General features: G+C 33.2%; 1 protein-coding gene across 27 annotated transcripts in view; it reads right to left on the bottom strand.

Annotated features, from left to right (window-relative positions):
* The window catches only part of Ppfia2 (PTPRF interacting protein alpha 2), a 328,094-nt gene that overhangs the window by 92,198 nt on the left and 215,264 nt on the right, over window positions 1-20,632 (bottom strand). For all 27 annotated transcript variants that reach the window (XM_048358923.1, XM_048358758.1, XM_048358750.1 and 24 more), the window contains one exon: window positions 10,773-10,889. In XM_048358923.1, coding sequence (XP_048214880.1) covers window positions 10,773-10,889 — 117 coding nt within the window. The remainder of the gene's footprint in view (window positions 1-10,772; window positions 10,890-20,632) is intronic.

Raw genomic sequence — 20,632 nt, 5'->3', positions numbered from 1 at the left:
AGGTAATTTTGCAATCTAGCATCATCTGCAGCACCATGAGTACATCACAAAACCATTCTGCAAAGAGAAAATAAGCTAGACACAGAAGAGTACTTAGGAGATCAATTTGCATATGTGAAATTCTAGAAATGACAGCTGTAATCCATTATGCTAGGATAGCAGATTAATGAATGCAGAGCCTAGCCAGTATAGGTCAGCATGGTCAAAGCGGAATAGGCATATCAGCGATGGGAATTTTTCTGTTTTGACTGGAGCTATGTTTACATACAGAAAAAAATATATACAGGTCATAGAATTGTGTACTTAATCTTACTATTATTATCATTAATAAAGTTATTTAAAAACAGCCTGATTGTTAAAACAATCTGTGAAAGAAATACTTTGTAATAATTAATTTTTACTTTGTAAAAATTATACTCATAATCATAGTAATATATGTGTGTATATGTGTGTGTGTGTATTTTTTGGAGAAACTGAGACTTATGTAGCTGTAAGGTGCTCATATAAAATATTTACTATTGTGTCCAGATCTCATCTATCCTTTACCAAACTGCTCAAATCAGAATATATATCATAAGACTAACAATGTATATTCTCTATGGTAGTCCTAGGGACCAAACATTGGTGCATGTACCAAGAAATGACATGTATATCAATTATGTCAATTGATGTCTATTATATGTATGTATCATTAATATGACAAGTCTATGATGTGTGTATAAAGATGCATCTCCTGTATATGTATATAGAACATATGTTACATGAATCATATATATGTATCTATGATGTGTATTGTTTATATAGGTATAAATATACATAATATATTGATGTCCTGTATCTATATACATTTGCCAAAAATGAACTGACCTCAAGTAAATGACGTTAGTTTTCTCTTTAGTATATAATTATTGCAATTTTTTGCTCCTGTCGTCCATTGAAATCTTGTTTAATACTGTATACTTTGGATGGGATCAGATTTTTTTTCAGGAGAAGTTGAGTTAAGTATAAACTCATCAAACAACTAAAATTAAAATATATACAGTTAACCTCTTCAATTTCTTAAGTGACAGACTGAACTACATAGTCTTTCTACTACTTGGAAATTTGAGACTACCCATGGGGATATTTTTGATATTAATGTTCTTTTTCCCTGAAGAGTTTGTGAAGCTTTGTGTTCAAAACACATGGCATGTATTTATGGAGTTATCACTATGCACCCCCATGTACTCACAAGGTGTATTAACAAAAGTTTCCAATAAAAATGAAATTGTTTTCTTGGTTCTATAGGAAATGAATTCCTGGATTAGTTCAATCTAAGCAAGCACTTTACCCTGAATTACAGCCATAAAATCTGAACTCCTTCACCTATTCAAATCACTTTAATTAATTATATATATATATATATATATAATATACTACACACACATATATGTATATATATATATAGTCAAGGTGATGCATAGAGGGGTTACAGTTACATATGTAAGGTAGTGAGTACATATCTTGTAAAACTTGTTACCTCTCCCACTCATTTTTCTCCCACCTTCCCTCTTCCCCAACCCTCCCCTCACCCTCGAGTTGTACCATTAATTTCCATCATATTTTCTTGTGAGTATCTCTGTTACATTGCTTCATAGGGAAAGCTTAATACATGTTTTTGGATATCCAAGTAGAAAGTAGAATGGCTAATAAGTGATTATGTTTTGCAACAATTAGTATCTCATTTTGTTCGTTACTGTGTTAACATGCCTTCAAAATAAGTTGTGAGCCAGAACTAAAACAAAATTTAATTGGCAAGTATAAAAAGGGCACCATTAGGAAGATGAGTGGAAGGGCTTCAACAATATGTGGGTGATATTTGAGTTTGTGGGAATATATCTTCTCAAAAGGACTTTAAGGATTTGAAAGATAGAAGTTTAATAAAGAATCATTTTTACTTGTTAGGTAATCAAATCAAATCATTAATCAAATTAGTTTAATAATGGATTGTTCTTTTGTGCTTAACTTTTCGGAGTTCCTAGGTAAGTTACGCAACAACAGCCCCAAGAAAGTACAGTCAAATTTACCCCTTTTATGTATCGTTTGGGATCACTTGTATTTTAGCTAAATAATCAAAGAATCTGTCAATGAAATAAGTGACATGGTCCCCCTTGTCAGGGTTCAGATCACATTCATGGCCTCAGGCATGCTCTATGCCACTGGCTATACCCTCCAGTAAGATTAGCCCATATAGAGAGATTAACAGTGTCTCTTCCTTTACTAGGTTTCCCAGTAAGTGTGCAGAAGAAAATTCTAAATCTGATAGACTGTGTCTACCAGCTACAGTCATACGAATCACAATTGATGGTAAAGCTTGAATTACAACTAAAATATAGATTTGTGAGGTGCTATAGACTTTGTCTAATGTTATATATACATGAATGTGCACATTTGTATATTATATATAACATTTAATGCATATGAATTATATATGGATTACAAACACACACGTATAGTTAGTATGATATCTGAGCCATTGCATAGTTTGGATTTTTAATGACTAGTAAAAGTGCATATGTTGAAATTTTGGATTACAGCCTCTGGAACTATTTGAGATGGGAGCCTAGAGGAAGGAAGTTAGACAAATGAATGTGGATCCTGAGGATGATAGTGGGACTCTGGTCTCCCCTTTCTCCTCCCATCTTCTCTCCTCTCCAGCCAAAGGCTCAAGGCAACAAGAAAAAACAATCAGACTAAAACCTGTAAAACTGAGTAAAAATAAACTTTTCCTCCTTAAAGCTGTTTATCTTGGGTGTTCTGTCAGAACAATGCAAAGTTGACTAAAAGACTCATATTATTCAACATTGTATTAAAGTCTTAGCCAATAATAAAGAATGAAATGGAAACTCAGCAGAAAGAGAAGAGAACATAAAACCTTCCTTATCTGCTTAATTACATAAAGAGTTCAAGAGCAAAACCAACTCTTATAAGTGATTAGGAAGATTTCTGGATGTCAAATCAATAAAAAATCAGTAGTATTTTTATGTAACAGTATTAGTTTATTGTACAAAAAAATGAAAATGAGATTCTATCACTTGTCACTATAAGCATCATTAAGTGAATCTATTAAGCAGGAAGATGTTTGTGAAAAAATTAATGAATATTATTTAAAAATACAAAAAATGAAGACATAGGCCATTTATAAAGATGGTAAGAGAGTATATTACAAAGGTAACTATTCTCAAATTAATTCACTAACTGAAAATAAAATCTAATTGAAATTTCCATTGGCCTTAAAAAGGCAGTTTGAAATGTGATATAATAAATAATCTGTAATAATTATTATGACCTACAAATATATTATATTAAGGGAAATGTGATATTAATCTACTCATTGAATATGTAATAGTAAGTTCTGATGAGGTTTCAAGAACTACTCTAGAAACTGAACATCACTAGAAGTAGTTTTATAACAGGCAAAGATTTTAGGGAGAGATGGTATTACAAACTAAATGTGAAATGTCCCTGACAGTTTCATTGATATTCACTTTGCCCCTATGTGGCACTATTTCAAAGGTTGTAGAAATTTCAAGATTTGAAGTTTCTAGACTTGAAGACTAGCTAGAGGAAAGAGTTTCTATCCCGATTTCCTTCCAGGAAAGAACTCTAATTCCAGTCCCAAAATATCCTTACCACTGTCATGATCGGAACCCTCTGAAACCATGAGCCAAATATATGCTTCCTTCCTCACAATGGTGGTTTGGGTTAGGTGTTTAGTCACAGTAATGAGAACAGGGACTAATCACAAAGATGGTAACAGGTTGACCAGTTGTTCAGGGCAATAAGTTCCCATGAGAATGGAAAGTAACTAATTTAGTACAGTTGAACAGTATCACTTAAATGCGCTTTGCTGCAAAAAGAAGCAAAAACAATTCAACAAAAGCTGATGGTGGATATGAGGCCAAGAGATTTTTTTTTTTAAAGTAAAGCGACATTTATGATGTGAGAAACGAGTAGACACATTAAAATGATGTGAAAGGAGAAAGAGCACTATAATTACTGGAGAAATATTTTTTCCAATGATTGCTGGGGACATTCAAACAGAACAAAGCTTGCATCATTTTGGATTTACTAATTATATTAAAAATTCTCTTATTAGGTCCAATAATCTCTTTTGTGCTATTAAATAGATGTATGTGTTTAAGATTTGCTTAGTGTGCGTTCCCTTTATTTTTTATTACATGAAGTTAGGTAATTTTCATGCTGTCATTTTCAATCATAATTCATTTCTAATCTTTGTACACCTATTAGCTATTTAGTCCAACGTCTCCTGTTCACTTTGATCCAATATTCTTTGCTCCAAAAATATCACAAAGGTGGAAGAAGTACTTTATAAACTTTAAGAAAACTGTAATAATCTTTAAAGTGGTTATTTTATTCTGATTTCTTTTTATTCCCTTTGTTAATAAGGTTTCCAAACAGGTTAGAAGGATGATTTAAGAAAGCACTATAATAATAAGGGTAAATATGATCAAAACATGTTATATGACAACTTTACAACTTGTACAACTATACACACTAATACAAAGTAAAACAATAAAATAACTTTTGCATTTTCCTACTTTTACTGCTTTTGTAACCTGACAGTTTACCAAATCTAATTCATTAGCTCTAATTTAAACTGAAATATCCCGTAAAAACATCCCAGAAAGATAAATACCGATTTAAAGACTGTCCTGTAGATTATACATTTCAGAATAAATTAGTTTTGCAGATGAACAGCATCTCAGAAACATCTCCAAATGGTGCTCTGCAGTTGAAGCTTTACATACTGATTTAAAAAAAAATACATGAAGAATGATCACCCAACTACCTGCTCTATGATACCCAGGGTACCAAAATCAAATACAGTGACAACAGGGTTTAAACCATAGGGAACAAAAATGCAAGAACAAAAGAAATAATTTCACATAGTACATTAAAAATAACAACAGCAATGAAAAACAACTGGTTTCCATATCTTGGAGTTCATTTCACTTAGCATCATCTTATATGATAATATGTACACAGTCACTGAGCTATGATGATCCTTTGCTAGGACAATCTTAAACATTCACTAATTATTACCAATGAGGGAAAACATAAATTATATGTTTCTTTGGGCCTGCCACAGTTCACTTAGTATGATTTTTTTTCCAAGTCTTTTCACTTCCTTACGAATGGGGAAATGCCATTCTTTCTGACAGAAGCATAATGAACACATAGACCTAGGGCCACCTAATCTTTAATAAGGGAGCAAAAAATAGGATGGGAGAAAAACAGACTTTTCAAGAGATGGTGCTGGCAAAATTGGTAAAACACCTGTAAAAAAAAAAATCTAAAGCTAGATCCTTATATATCACCCTGCTCCAGAATCAATTCCAAATGGACCAAAGACCTCAAGGTAAAAGCAGGAACTCTGAAAACATCACAGGAAGGAATAGGAGAAACACTAGGGCTCCTTGGCACAGGTTGAAACTATTATGGTGTTCACTTGCACAATTGAAATACACGTGGACTCCCTTATCAGAATCTACAAGCATGTCACTTGCTGGCTGTTTGGTCTTGTCTCTTGGAATTCCATCCTTTTGGCCACAAGGCAGCTTCCTTCCCTAGAACAGGAGAGAGAAGTGCTTTCCCACCCATAGAATGCTTGCACCAAGTGATTACAAGTCATCAAACATTTCAAGGAGTCATATGGTTCTTTATCCTTTTTCCTTTGAACTCTAATACCATCTAATATTCCCATTAATCTCTAACACCTTTGTGACATTATATTAATGATGATGTTATGATAACCCTCTAGAACAAGTCTGATGTGTTTATGCCTTCCCTTTCCCAGATATTGAATTCACAAGTCCCTTCCTTTGCTCTAGTATCTTGGTGACTCCGTGCTAGTGATTATGCTATCACATGATGTCAGGCTTGCTGACTTGGTAAATTAATCAGAGGGGCTATATCTTCTGAATTTCTACAACTGTTAAATATCCTACATCTATATGCCTCAGTAAATATTTGTAGCAACAAAATAAAATTGAAAGCCCAAAATACATGGGTTTTGAACATTCTGAGAGCAACATATTTATTTTGAGCAATTTGTGAATTAGCTCTCTTTAAAGGGGGCATGGAAAATGCTATTGATAACCTGTTTCTGTGCATGATAAAATTTAGTGTCCTGAAAATTTTCATAATCATGTGAATTCATATTAGGTTCCTAAAATAATTGATTAGATTTAATATCATGCAGACACTTTTATGTTTGTTTCAATTAAGCTTAGTTTTTCTTTTCTGTTTCAAAAGTGTTGATAATTGTAGGACTATTTCATGAGTAATAAGACTTATTTCTAAGTGTGTTTTTATTAGACTATTTTTGTGAACTATTTTGTGGAAAGAGTTCACAAGCCACACACACACAACAGTATCTCCTGTTTGATAATAACCTACTCTGGACTATTTAATTTAAGCAATTTTACTGCCCTAAACAAGGAGTAATACTCGTGACGAGGATTAAAAGTCACTTTTTGACAGATCCATTGGTATCTAATAATAGTCTTGTGTTCTTTCCTTTGAAAGGACATTTTTGGAATATACTTAGTAGTACTATGTTCTCCGATAGTGATAGATTTTACTACATAGGCACTCCCAATAACACTAATCTGTTTCTCTATTTAAATATGCTGGCTAGTCTTCTCAATAAAAGAAGATTAGATTTTAAATTACAATTCTGTAACAGTTTAATATTTATTGGTGCTTATTTCACATGATCATGTTGTGGGAATAATTTCAAGAAAAAATTTTTTTTAAATTTTTATTATAAAACTGATGTACAGAGAGGTTACAGTTTCATACGTTAGGCATTGGATACATTTCTTGTACTGTTTGTTACCTTGTCCCTCATAGCCCCTCCCCCTCCCCCGTCCCCCCCTGAGGTGTTCATTTCACTTACACCAAACAGTTTTGCAAGTATTGCTTTAGTTGTTGTTTCTCTTATTTTACCCTTTGTCTCTCAATTTTGGTATTCCCTTTGAATTTCCTAATTCTAATACCAGTACACACTGTTTCCCATACACTCAGATAAGATTACAGAGATAGTGTAGATACAATCACAAGAAGGTGATACAGGAACATCATCAATAGTAGAAACTACAGATACACATGGGATGTTGAAAGTAGTTACAACTGTGATATAACAATCATTTTCATAAAATGGAGTTCATTTCACTTAGCATCATCTTATGTGATCATAAGGGTATAGCTATTGGGCTCTTGTGATCCTCTGTTGCGACTTGCCTAAACCTGTGTTAATTATTCCCAATAAGGGAGACCATAGAGTCCATGTTTCTTTGGGTCTGGCTCACTTCACTTAGTATAATTTAAGAAAAAATGTTTTATAGTGCTACATGTGTATATGGTAGAAGTATTTACATAAAATCACAATATCAATAATTCAGAGGCTATTTTATATTTTATTAAAATCCATAAGTACAGAAATATGAAATAATATGCAGCATTTGGTTAAACTTTTTTATCCTGAGGAATCAACCTAAGGTTAATATGAATTGAAATATAGTTTATGTATATGTAAATGTTACATAAGTGTATACACAGTGTATTATACATATACTTTAGGTTAAGTTTGAAGGATAAATACTTGGCTTGATAGTTTAAATAATAATAGTATGCCATTATTCCAAAATACTTGGAGAAATCACTCTGCAATTTTGGGGAATTGAAAAACATAAAAGTCAACTATCACAGTATTCCAAAATCTTTAATGAGTGAGTTAGCTATGGTGCAGAATTTCTCTTCTGCACAGATGTGACTTGGTCATGAATTGGAATGCAGGTTGGAGGCATACCGGAAGTCATAGGACACTTGCCCAGAAAGCACAGGCTCTGAGTTCAAAGCCTAGTATGAAAGAAATAAAGGAAGGAAGGAAGGAGGGAAGGAAGGAAGGAAGGAAGGAAGGAAGGAAGGAAGGAAGGAAGGAAGGAAGGAAGGAAGGAAGGAGAGAAGGAGAGAAGGAGAGAAGGAGAGAGGGAGAGAGGGAGAGAGGGAGAGAGGAAAAGAAAGAAGGAAGGAAAGAGATCAAGAGAGGAAAAAAGGAAGGAAGGAAGGAAGGAAGGAAGGAAGAAGTAAAGCAAGCAATCAAGCAGGGAAGAAAGGAAGAAGGAGAAGAAGAAAGAGTATGACTACAAAAAGATAAAATGAAATACTAGGTTACTAATAACATGGTATATTTCATGGGACATCAGTATCTTTGAACTATAATTACAGGAAAATATCCAAATTCTGTAAACAGAATCTAAAATGAATCTGGTAGAAACTTCCATATACTTGATAATGTTCTAACACTTCAATGATACATTGCAAAGTAAAATGTAGCTTTGTGTTGGTTATGACAAAAATGTCCTGGGCAGTGCATCCTTGAGCAATAATGTCATATGCTGTACTTTAAAAGGACTAGACTATGTGTTTTACAATATACCTATGAATGAAATAGAAGATCTTACATGCCATATGACTTAGTGATGTATGATGGTATTATGGATGAGTAGTTTCTTCTATTCTACTCACAAGACATAGTAAAATGTTTTAGATATCAAATAATTTGTTAAGGGATAGGCAAGATTTCAAATTACTTATACCTGATATAGCCATATTTCCTCAATTCTGGAATTCAGTGGCATAAATATTGCTGCTATATATATATTTGTGTTATTAGGAAAACAATATTTCATAGACATCTACAAAAAAAGACAAGACCATAAATCCATCTCATCCACAAACCAGAGTGTTTCTATTTCTCTGAGTAGTACAACAGTTTTATCTTGGTGATACAATTTAAATGAAATAGCAATAATTTCATATTGATTTCCAAATTGTGTGCTGGCTACAAATATCTTGTCCTTAAGAGCTGGTTGACAGATTGACCAAATCAATATCTATTTATTTAGCAGAATGATATAATAATATTTGTATGATAATTTTTGATCTTGCATATGTAACCTGTTTGTAAAGCTAGTTTGTTTTTAACACTTAGCTTAGGATTTCTATGAAATGCCTGGATAAAACCTAGTGGCACTTTAATGACGAAAGCTTTTCCTTTATTAGTCATTGGAATGGAAGTCTATCTGAATTAGTCTGGCTTACTCAGTTCCCTCCAATCTCACTCGTGGAGAAAAGGAGGAAGCACAAGCAATCCCCCCATTTATTTCAACAGCTTCAGTTAGAAAGTGATTAATTTCTTTTCCTGAAGAAAGAATTCTAGTAATATTTACTTCATCATCCAGCCACTTGCTTCTAATCTCTAGGTTTTAGAACCTCTTGGCATTTACAATTACACCAATCTAGCTAGCTGATTTATGTGACCTTAATGATTAAGGTGCTTAAATATACCCCAAATACAACTTTTTAGAAGCAAACATTCAGAAGATTCTAAATTCAAGCCTAGATATGTACACATCTAAATAATTTTCCTTGAGTTCTGTACCTAATAGCAATTTTTCTTTTGTGTTAGGAACAAATGATTTAGCATAGAAAAATCTTTTGCTATTAGCCAACTACTACTGATTTCCCATGGCTATCTCAGCCTCACAACAAAGCAACCTATTTCCTTCTGAAAAGGTGGGGAATGTCCCACAGTTTCACACATGACATCACAGTCTCCCATTACCAAGAGTAGTAATGGAGCCTCTTTGCACAAAATATATCAAATTCTTGATCCACTGAAAGACTACCAAAAATATTTTGCACTAATGAATAACAACTCATTTAATCATCAGTTGTCTGTTACTTAATACATTTCACAATTAAAAAGTTTTATTATTGCACCTAAAATAGCCCTGAATAGATACACATCTCACTTTAAAGACATTTTAACTATATGCATATATACACATATATTCTGCCTATGTAACTATATCTAATGTATCATCTATATATGTATATATCTATACCTACTTATCTAATGTATGAATTCAATTATATAAAATTGCATTTGTTGGACATGGTGGTGAAGAACTGTATTACCTATAGATTTCAAGTGAGAAATAATAGGAAGATCACAAGTTGGAGGTCTGACCCAGCCAAATTATCAAGATACTATCATAAAAAACAAATAAAAACAAAAGGCAGGCATGAGTGGTAGAGTACTGGCCCACAATGGGAGAGGACTTGGCCTCAGTGCCCAGTACTTCACACACAAAAATAGCTCTGCTAAAAATCAAAGAACAGGGGCTGAGAATATGGCCTAGTGGCAAGAGTGCTTGTCTCGTATACATGAAGCCCAGGGTTCGATTCCCCAGCACCACATATATAGAAAATGACCAGAAGTGGCACTGTGGTTCAAGTGGTAGAGTGCTAGCCTTGAGCAAAGAGAAGCCAGGGACAGTGCTCAGGCCCTGTGTCCCAAGCCCTAGGACTGGCAAAAAAAAAAAAAAAAAAATCAAAGAACAAATAAAATAGTAACTACTTTGTGCAACGAATTAAAGATATATATATATATATATATATAAACACATATATAATCAATGACAAATTTTAAAATCTATATTCATAAGCACATATATAAACATTTGTTTTGCTTCTTCTGAAAACCAAATTTGGGATGGTAAATAAGAAGAGAAATCCTTATAGGTCTTTGCCCAAACAAACAAAGAATGTTCATTGGCTGGGTTCTGTATTTCATAGTACTATTCAGTGCTCCAGAGCACTGGATATCTCCATGGGAGAACATGCTCGATATGCCATACCTTTTCATGGATTTTCTGGCCAGGCTCCATCCCTTCAAGGTGTTCTGACTCTGTAGATCCCTCACTTGATGCCATTTTTCTTTGTATGTGAACATTTTGTTCACGCAAGGCAACAATCTGCAAAATAAAAGCATTATTCTTTTAAAACTTAAGTAGTGTAAAGCTGTAATTTGCTTGACTGCAGTTAGTAGTTAAATTTCAGTCCTGTTGCTACATCAAAAATACTTTCAAAGTGAATGCTAGTATTTTAAATAATAATGTTTATAAAAGTATGTAACACCTATCCTAATGAAAAGGTTAGTGCATTGTGAAAATTACCTAAGAAAGTATTTTGTAGATGGAAGATGTTATCTGTTTGGGAATCCACCTAAGAAATGATCTACTCCATGTGTTGTTAATTTAGAAAATACTCCTTAGAGTAATTTGGTAAATTGCCTCAAGTACTCTTCAGGCCAGAGGCATGATTCAAATGGTAGAGTGCTCCCTTAGCAAACTCCTGGCCCTGAGTTCAATCCTCTGAAACAACACCACCACAAAATCATATCATTTGTATTTTTAAAGTATACATGAAACCTAAATGAAAATATTGAAAGTTAAAAATTATTGATTCTGATCATAATTATTTATATACAGTGATAACAAGTTACTATTTCAAAGGATGTGTATACAAATGCTAGACTTAAATAACTAAAACTGTATTCTTAAATTGTTCTCATTATTATTAATAATTTTTTTTGTTCAGTCCTGGGGCTGAACTCAGGGCTTGAGCACTGTCCCTGGCTGCCAACTTGAGCCACAGAGCCACTTCTGGACTTTTCTATATACGTGGTGCTGAGGAATCAAACCTAGGGCTTCATCTATAGGAGGCAAGCACTCTTGCCACTAGGCCATATTCCCAGCCCTCATTATTATTTTAATGGATATTAGTTTCGTATTTGTATGCAATTTACTTAATTTACAAAAATTCAGAAAGCAATTATATTTTGACTTATATCTAGACATGACATTGGAATTATATCTTAAAAATTATAGGTATGATTTTTTTATCTAAGAAAAATGCTCCTAGGTTGTTGTAGTATATGTGGTCTTAAAAAAACATACAGAGCAAACACTTATCTTTTCAAAATGGCCTTTTAAAATTTATTTACTATTTGTATTCATGAGTTTTTAAATATTTTATATAACATCGGTGTTCTATCTTACTTTGTGGAAAGTTTTATTGTATTACGAATTCAGACTAAGTAGATCTTAATGAAAGTATTTCTGTAGTATGTGATATACAGAAAACATTGAATCATACAACTATATGTTATTTGAAATCATAAGGCAAATGTGTGACATAGACGTATGATCACTTTGAAGTGGTTGAGTGTTGTGCTGCCTGTCAATACTTCAGTACTTTCATTTATTGGGTTTTATCTAGGACGTCACCACAATTATATGTGCTTATTTCCTCTACTCTCCTTTATTTCCCATAGACAGCCTAATATTCATAAAGCACTCAGATTCACCTTCTAAATGTGTTCTAGCTTATCACTCTTTGTATTTAAAACATCTCCAAAGTAGTTAGCATATTCTTACAAGGTCCATAATGACTGCATTGGCTCATGCCTAGCTCCCACTGGCCTCAATCCCCTTCCTCAAATGCAGCTGGATCTCTTATGACCAGAATAGAGGAATTTTATTGTTCCTTTCCCCACAATGTTTCCCCCATCGCCACAGTTGGTAATATCATAGCTTTCAGCATGCAGCTGAGTTGCCAGAGGCATGGTTTTAGTAGCGAAGCACCTGCAAGTGTAAGGCCAGGAGTTCAATACCACAAAACAGTACCACAAAAAACAAAACCAACAGCAATAATAAAACTCTGAAGAATGTAAATGTTTTTAATTTATATCCTTGTTTATTTTTGTGTATGTAGAGAATTCACTAAAACCTAATGTTTTATCCATTTGTTTACTTAGCTAGCAGAAGTCTTCATACCATGTTAAGGGAAAATAATTTTCTAAGGAGCATCCTCTATTATAGTATCACATTCATTTAGAAAATATTTACAATGTGATTGCTACTCTATGTTTAAAAAAATGCTGTAAACCTCAAATTTCACATTGTTTTACACATGACAATTAGTTCCAAGGAAGACATTGTTCTCAGCAAGTTCATATAGTTTTCTCCCCAGATAACTCATTGCCTTTTCCTACACTGATCCTACATACTTTTTCACATTTTCCAACATCCCATTGATCTCTTATACTTTATACTCTTATACTCTTATACTTTGTCTGTTTCTTTCTTTCTTTATTTTCTTTTCTTCCTTCCTTTCTTTTTGCCTGCCTGCCTTCCTTCCTTCCTTCCTTTCTTTTTCTTTCTTTCTTTCTTTCTTTCTTTCTTTCTTTCTTTCTTTCTTTCTTTCTTTCTTTCTTCCTTTCTTTCTTCTCTCCTTCTTTCCTTCCTTCCACTTTCCCTCCCTCCCCACCTCTCTCTCCTTTGTTCTTTCTAAATAAACCAACTCAAAAAGTATTTTTTTGATACAGAAGAATGATGTAAAATACACCACATTCTCAATTTCTATTATATGATTTCATCCTGTTCTTTTTCTTGTCAATAATAAAATGTCCCAGATGATTTTTAAAATGAACTTTAACACTTGACTTAATTGTTAGGTTTTAACAGACTGATTCTTCCATTCACACTGGGCAAAGTAAAGCATTCTCTCTTAGGAATTCACCTTTGTCATTTAGACAAAGGCAATAAGGGTAAAGGAGAGAAAACTTTGACCTAATGGAAGTTTCATTCTCATTTTAGGGGAGAGATTATGAATGATATCATGAATGTAATGGGGTTCGAGGGAGGGGATTCCCCATCCCTACAAGAGTCCACCACTCAGAGACAGTCTCAAATAAAAAGATGCATTTATTGGAGACATTCTAGATGGACCAGTCCCAGGTTTCAGAAAAACATATAACACAAAACAGGACAGTGGCACAGAGACCTACTTCTGGAAGATTTCTAAGTACTAACAAACCAATTCAGCTCCAATGGAGAGCTGACTTGGTCTGCTGTTGGGACTGATAGCTGCAAAAGAAGAAGCAAGGGAAAGGCAATATGAGATGTAAATTATTTAAATATTATATGATTTGTGAATATAAACATGAATACAGGAGGGAAGTAAAAATAAAAAGATGTCCTATGAAGAGGGTACAGAAAACATAAATCAAATTCATGGAAATGTTTTTATGACTTTGTCAAATGATGAGAAATTTCTTTCCTAAAAGAGAACTCTAGCATCAGTGGAAGTCGATGATTTGGAAACAAAGAAACATGACTCTTCAGAGAAATGCCAAGTAACAGAAACTATTTAACATCTTTATATTGCCTATTTTTAATCATTTATTGGAGATTTAGAATCTATGAATTTATTTATTCAGTGAATATTCACTTAGCATTCTTTTAGGAAACAGATCATTGGGAAAAATGAAGAAAAGTTTCTTCTAGATTCCATCCTAGTAAAAATGTCCCTTCCCTCAAATAAAAGAACCATGATAGAGATAACAAATTGACAATCATGTATGTGCCTCACACTGTGTGTTCTAAGCACACAATATGAACTTGCTAATTTATATCAACTTTTTACCTATATTATCCTTTCTAAGCTTTAGAAACTTTTTAGAAGTAAAATCTTGTAGAGAATTATAAATAAAGCACTCAAAATGTGATGTAAAGAATTCTAACATGACTTAAATATGCTTGAAAGTCCCAGGACGAATCCTGGCCCTTTTAATTGTTGCTACTTATATGTCCTTGCATAAGTTAGCAGTCTTCTTCTTATATCGTGTAGGGGAATATCAATAACTATCTTTTTTCTGCAATACTAAGTCAAATATGAAGTCCCTTAAACACTCACTATATGAGGACTATGAACAAAGTGAACTGATCCTTATTTATATTGTCCTACTTGTATTTGCTTCTGTAGCCCTCAGAAGGGCTTGAAGTCACACTTTGCCACTTTGCCGACTTGGAAATGCATTTGTTTACTCATCTGGATTATTTTTCCTTCCACTTATCTTAGATCTTGAGAATAAACTATAGCCCTATAACCTTCCAGAGAGTTTAGTTCTGTAATTCTGTAGCGTTTATTTTGACTAATTCCTATCATATTATTACTTAATTGCAAATAGATAATAAGTTTTGGCAATCCATTTTTGACACTGTCTTGGCATTGAAGTTTTATTATTATTATTCAACCCCTATTCTTAAGGCAGTAGCTGGAAAACAAGAGCTCCTCCAGAAATATTTATGGAATATCAAATGACAGCAGACAAAGTATAAGAGATCAATGAGAAGTTGAAAAATGTGAAAAAGTATGTAGGATCAGTGTAAGAAAAGACAATGAGTTATCCAGGGAGAAAATTATATGAACTTGCAAGCTCTCCATGTGCTCATATTGTATGGTTTTTTTTTTTTGTTTTTTTGTTTTTTTGCCGCTTCTGGCCGTTTTCTGTATATGTGGTGCTGGGGAATCGAACCTAGGGCCTCGGGTATACCGAGGCAGGCACTCTTGCCACTAGGCTATATCCCCAGCCCCCATATTGTATGTTTTAAAGTTAAAAGAACCATATACGTGTTCATGGGGGGGAAAAACAAAAACCCACAAACAAACAATTACTGATATAGCATTTTAAGATATTCATGGCGATAGTCTGAGGAGGCAATTTGAACAGAAGGCAGGGCACTTTAGTGAGCATCATCAAGGTATTATGCAAATATAAATTAATAAGCAATTTCACTGTGTCTCAGAGTATTACTAAAAATAATTGCAAGCATACTGCAGCTTGGGTACTATGACTCACATGCATGGAAGCATATTTTGCTTATGTGCTTTAGGTGCAGCATGAATTTACATAAAATAGAGGAACAGAATTCCAAGAGCAGGTATGTCAACACTGAATTCTCCTCATCAACTTCTAAAATTGGACAAAAGTATCATATATTAATTTATTTTTTATCACTTGAAAATATGTTGTACGGGCTCTTTCCACACACGTCGACAAGTGATAAACACAAATTCTGCATTATATTATATATGAATCTCCCATCAGTGTCATATATTGAATAGTATTTTTATTTTATATATTAGGAAGGCAGCATAAATTGAATAAGTTAATATTCTTCAGGCCATACAGAAAAGATATAATGGGAATGAGTTCTAAACTAATGCTATTTAAGCTTGATATTATAATACTGCTTGATTAATAATCCACAATCTAAATATCTATTTTAGGACTTAGTTTCTGTAGCCTGTAATGGAGGAATTTTTCCTTCCCTGCCTTGGCAAAAAATGTAGAAAATATCTTCTAAATAAGAAGATATCTTCAAATTTTCCTAGGAATATAATCATGCAATGTGCATTATTCATCATTTTATTTGTAATTTATATGTGGCATAAGCATTTAAACTTACCTTGACAACTTTAAAAAATGAATCAGATCCACATAAAATTTCTACTTCTGCAGGGCTCATCATAGACACATTTTAAAATTCCTATTTACCTTCTCCACAGCAACTTCAGAGCAGTATCCATGCCTAATTAGCAAGAGCTTTTTTTTTCCCATCTATTTTTATTCTAAACTCAATTAACAATTCTAGGAGTGAGAATTAACAGAAATCTCACTATACCAACACATAATTTGCTTCAACAGAGGTATTTATTCTACTTCTAGCTGAATTCCATGTTTATATTACACAGAGGTTGCAATACACAAAAACAAACTGAAAAAAGAGACTAGTAGAACAGAAAAGCTTTACAATTTACACTGAGCAACTCTCCAAGAAACTACCATTTGGATTAGTGTTGTTATATATTCTTTGGGGGGAAAATAAATATTGAGATACTTGTTCAGACAGAATTAATAACCTCAAATAGTATTGCAACTATTTCACCAAAAGGGCTTTCTCTTTGGAAATAAGATTTAAAACACCACAAAAGCACATAAATCCCTTTGTAAAACAATTTCATGTGGTCTTTACAGTTTGATCACCTGCCATGTAACATTTATTTGAAGTACTTTCCAGTTATTTAGAAAGATTTTGAAACCTTACAAAACTGTTACCACATAAATAAAGTATACTATAATAAAATTATTGTGAGATGAGTAGAAGTTTGTTTTGTGAGGACTTGTCCCTGGTCAGGTATTTGTAAAAAGGTATTAAATTAGTGATTACCAGAATGAATGCATTTATTTTAATGAATGACCCAACAGCTTGGAGATGAGAAGAGGAGGCTCAATTTGTAGTTAGGCAGCATTTTCACCACTGGCTGTACTGCTACTCAATCTATAACTATTCACTCAATGAAGGAGCACATTAACTATCATCTTTTCCACTCTCACTTGTAGTGGCTGGCTAGCTTCCTAAGATGAATTGCTTAAGATGAATGGCCTTACTAAAATAATTTGTCTAAGTGCCTATTTATCATTAAATTTCTAGCAATTCTTTGCTAGAAAATACAATGTATGAATTTGGTTATTTACAAATTTGATAATTATTTTTTCTTAGACTTAAAAATATTTGAGAAAGGAACTCAAGCTTTATTACTAATAATAAAAAAGTACTTTTGAAAACATTAGAAACTAAAGAAAATCTCTAAAGCAAGAATTCAAAACAGTAAAAGGTCAAGCTGGTGACATACTAGAGTGCCAGCCAAGTGACGCAAGTGAATCTGAATCCCTAACTTCAAATCCCAGTACCTCCTAAAGAAAAAGAAAATGCTTGAAAAGGAACATTTATACAATCTTAATCATATGTCTGTTTTTTCCAGTTATTCAAGTGTGGTTTTCTCTTTTCAAGAGGCTTTTGTTTTTCTTGTTGTTGTTTTTGGTACTTTTAGGGTGAACCTTCTGTTTAACAATGCAAATGTACTATATTTCTCAGCAAATATTTGACCTCTAAAATTTCATATTACAGTCAATATCTCTGATAACAAACATAATGATTTGCTTCTCTTTACAAAATCATGAGATCTGATGTCCTCAGTGAAGCATGATTAACATTATAAGTAAAAACTGGGTTTATTTCTCCCTAGTCAGGGCAGAAGTGACAAAATTATAGGCTATGTTTTAGAACAATTCTTTTTTACTTCTATTGTGGTAAAGAGTCAAGGGAAAGAAAGCATTTCAAAGTGCTTGTAGACTATTTAAGAAAATGTGGAAGGCAGAAACAATATCCATTAGTCATCCCAGCATGTAAGCAGGGGGAAAGAAAAACAATTTATCCATTTAGTCTTTTCTTTAGAAATAGTCCCCACTCCACCAAAAAAAAAAAAAGAAGAAGAATACTCAATCCATTATTCTGAATAATTCCATCTAAAGTAATCCATTTACTTGGATAATTACTTACCATTACAATCATCAGTATGTGTTTTAATTTTATTTTATGTAATCTTCCAATGTGTTCGTAGGGGGAATAGGAATAAATTATATGGCCTTTATGTCCTCAGTTTTATGGGTTAAGAAAATGAGGTCTATAGATGATGAGAGATGTAATTGTTTCCATCCCAACAAACTGTCACTACATCAACTCCACCTTAGGCAGACCACACTGCTCCTGAGAATTTCAGTTCACCCATCTGCAAAGTGTATTGGAGAGTATTGTCTAAAAAGACAATAGCAACCTTATCAACATTAAAAACAAAAAAATTTACTGAAAGATTCTTTGTGCACATATAGTTTTAAGTTTATATGTATTAATTCATTTAGATACCACAACCACATGGACAGTAACTTCTAAAATGCTTGAAGAAAGAATAAGAGGTTATCTACTGTTTCAGAACTCTAACAAAAGTCAGAATCATTTTGGAGGAAGTAAATTAGCCTCTGCCTCTTTTGTGTTCAGTTTACTGTCCTCAGAATAGGCACATTAACATTGTCGAATCAGATGGAATAAGTGGTTATTTTCACCACTTCTGCAAAGTTGTCCTCATTAATTTCTAACTACACTTAAATAATCCATTTTTCATGGAGTATTTTTTAAAATAAATTTTGGCACATCATATTTCTCTTAATGTTACATCTGCAGATTAGAAGTTGAGTGTGTTTCTGTGTTTGAATGGTCAAAAATTATTGACAAGGGGAAAGTGGTAGACAAATTAAGAGAAGGGGACAATGCAATCAAGAATCCAATGTGTAGCCAATATATAAAGAGAATGAGGGAAGGGATTGGTAGGAGAGGATATTAACAGGGGTGACAGTGATAAAATTCACTGCATTCATAAACTACATTGTTAAACATCAACTCCTTTGTATAATTACTTAAACATAATAGTAATTAAAAAAGGAAAACAAAGAAACTAAAAAAAAGAAAGATAACCACAAAAGTTTGTAAGGGCAACTGATTACACCTGTTAGTTTTAGGTCATGGAGAAGGATATATAAAAAGCTTCAACAACATAATTTAGGTGCTTTGGAGAGTGAGATAAACTACATGGATAGTAAAAATCCCAATCTCTTTTTGCAATGTAACCCCAACAGAACCCAAAGACAGGAATTCTTGATTGAGGGCCCCTGCTTGGCTACACTGTTTTAATATGGAATCTAGGGGAATAATGGATCCAGAGATAAGGAAAGCTTTGTGTTTGAGCTCTGCCTCTTGTGGAGCTTTCCTTGGCTGATTTTAATGTGTTGTCTTTTATGTAAGAAACCAGATCTCTGTGAATGATAACTTTCAATATGCCTACATATCTCTTACGTGAATCACTGAATCTGATGATGAATCTGGGAGCATTCTTTACTTGCAGTTGGTATCAGAAATGGGGAGAGGGGGCTCTTGTTGAGTTCTGTGCTCTTGAACTTTGAAGTTTGGCTATAACATCTACTACACATAGAGAGTTCTTGATTTGCTATTGTTTGATTTAACAGCACTGTGGCTTCATGAGGTTGCCATATATCTAGTATGTATGTAGTAAACACTATATTTTGATTTTGAAATTTGATCTCTTCTCAGGTTCTCAATGAATAGTATGATGTTTTCCTGCAACTTCGGGCACTGGAAAAAAATAGCAGGTTCCAGTCAGTCTCTGGTCATGAGAGCAAACAGCCCATACTCAATGAAAGTACATTTCCACTGATGACAATTTTATTTTACAATGGGTTTACTGAGGTGTAATCCACTATAATTAGAGGAGAATCTGCACTAGTTGTAATAACTTTTCTGTCACATTTTATGAAATATACAGTCATTACTTATTAATTAAAATTAAACTCGTCAAGATGTCTGGTTGCAGGTTTACTTCATTTTCCAGTTCTAAGAGATCAACCATTTGGATGTTCCAAAATTCTTTCAGCATTTGAGATCCCCTGCACTTTCTAGCCCAAAAGGAAATGGGAGCATAGAGTGCTCTCATCTTGTGTAATGAAACTCAGGAGCTGACATTTCCTACATTTAAAGCACAAGAGTCATTTCAGCACTCTCATGCCATTTACTTCAGAACTCTAACTTTCTCAAGAGCCAATTATACTTCATTCTTCACCAATGGGAAAAATTTGGATGAAATTGTACTCAATTTATAAATCTAACATTTTCATATAACTGCAAGTATACCAATACTTCATAGGATATTTTCTATAGAGGTAAACATTTAGTTTTAATATCTATCATTTAAAAACAAAACAATTGACTGACCTACTATGAGTCTTATTCAGTTGTTACCAGTTCTATCTTTCAATATAAAGAAAGTATGAATCTTGAAATAATAAAAAATATACTATGTTGGAAGAGAATATAATGAATTTCAGTAACTGGGAAAAATGCACTGATGATTTAGACATTTGTAGCAGTTATTCTTTGAAAAGAAATGCTAATAGTTAAAA

This window comes from Perognathus longimembris, chromosome 1, assembly GCF_023159225.1.
Source record: "Perognathus longimembris pacificus isolate PPM17 chromosome 1, ASM2315922v1, whole genome shotgun sequence".
Classification (NCBI taxonomy): Eukaryota; Metazoa; Chordata; class Mammalia; order Rodentia; family Heteromyidae; genus Perognathus; species Perognathus longimembris.
The sequence above is the reverse complement of the archived record's forward strand: the minus strand, read 5'-3'. Positions and strand labels throughout refer to the sequence as shown.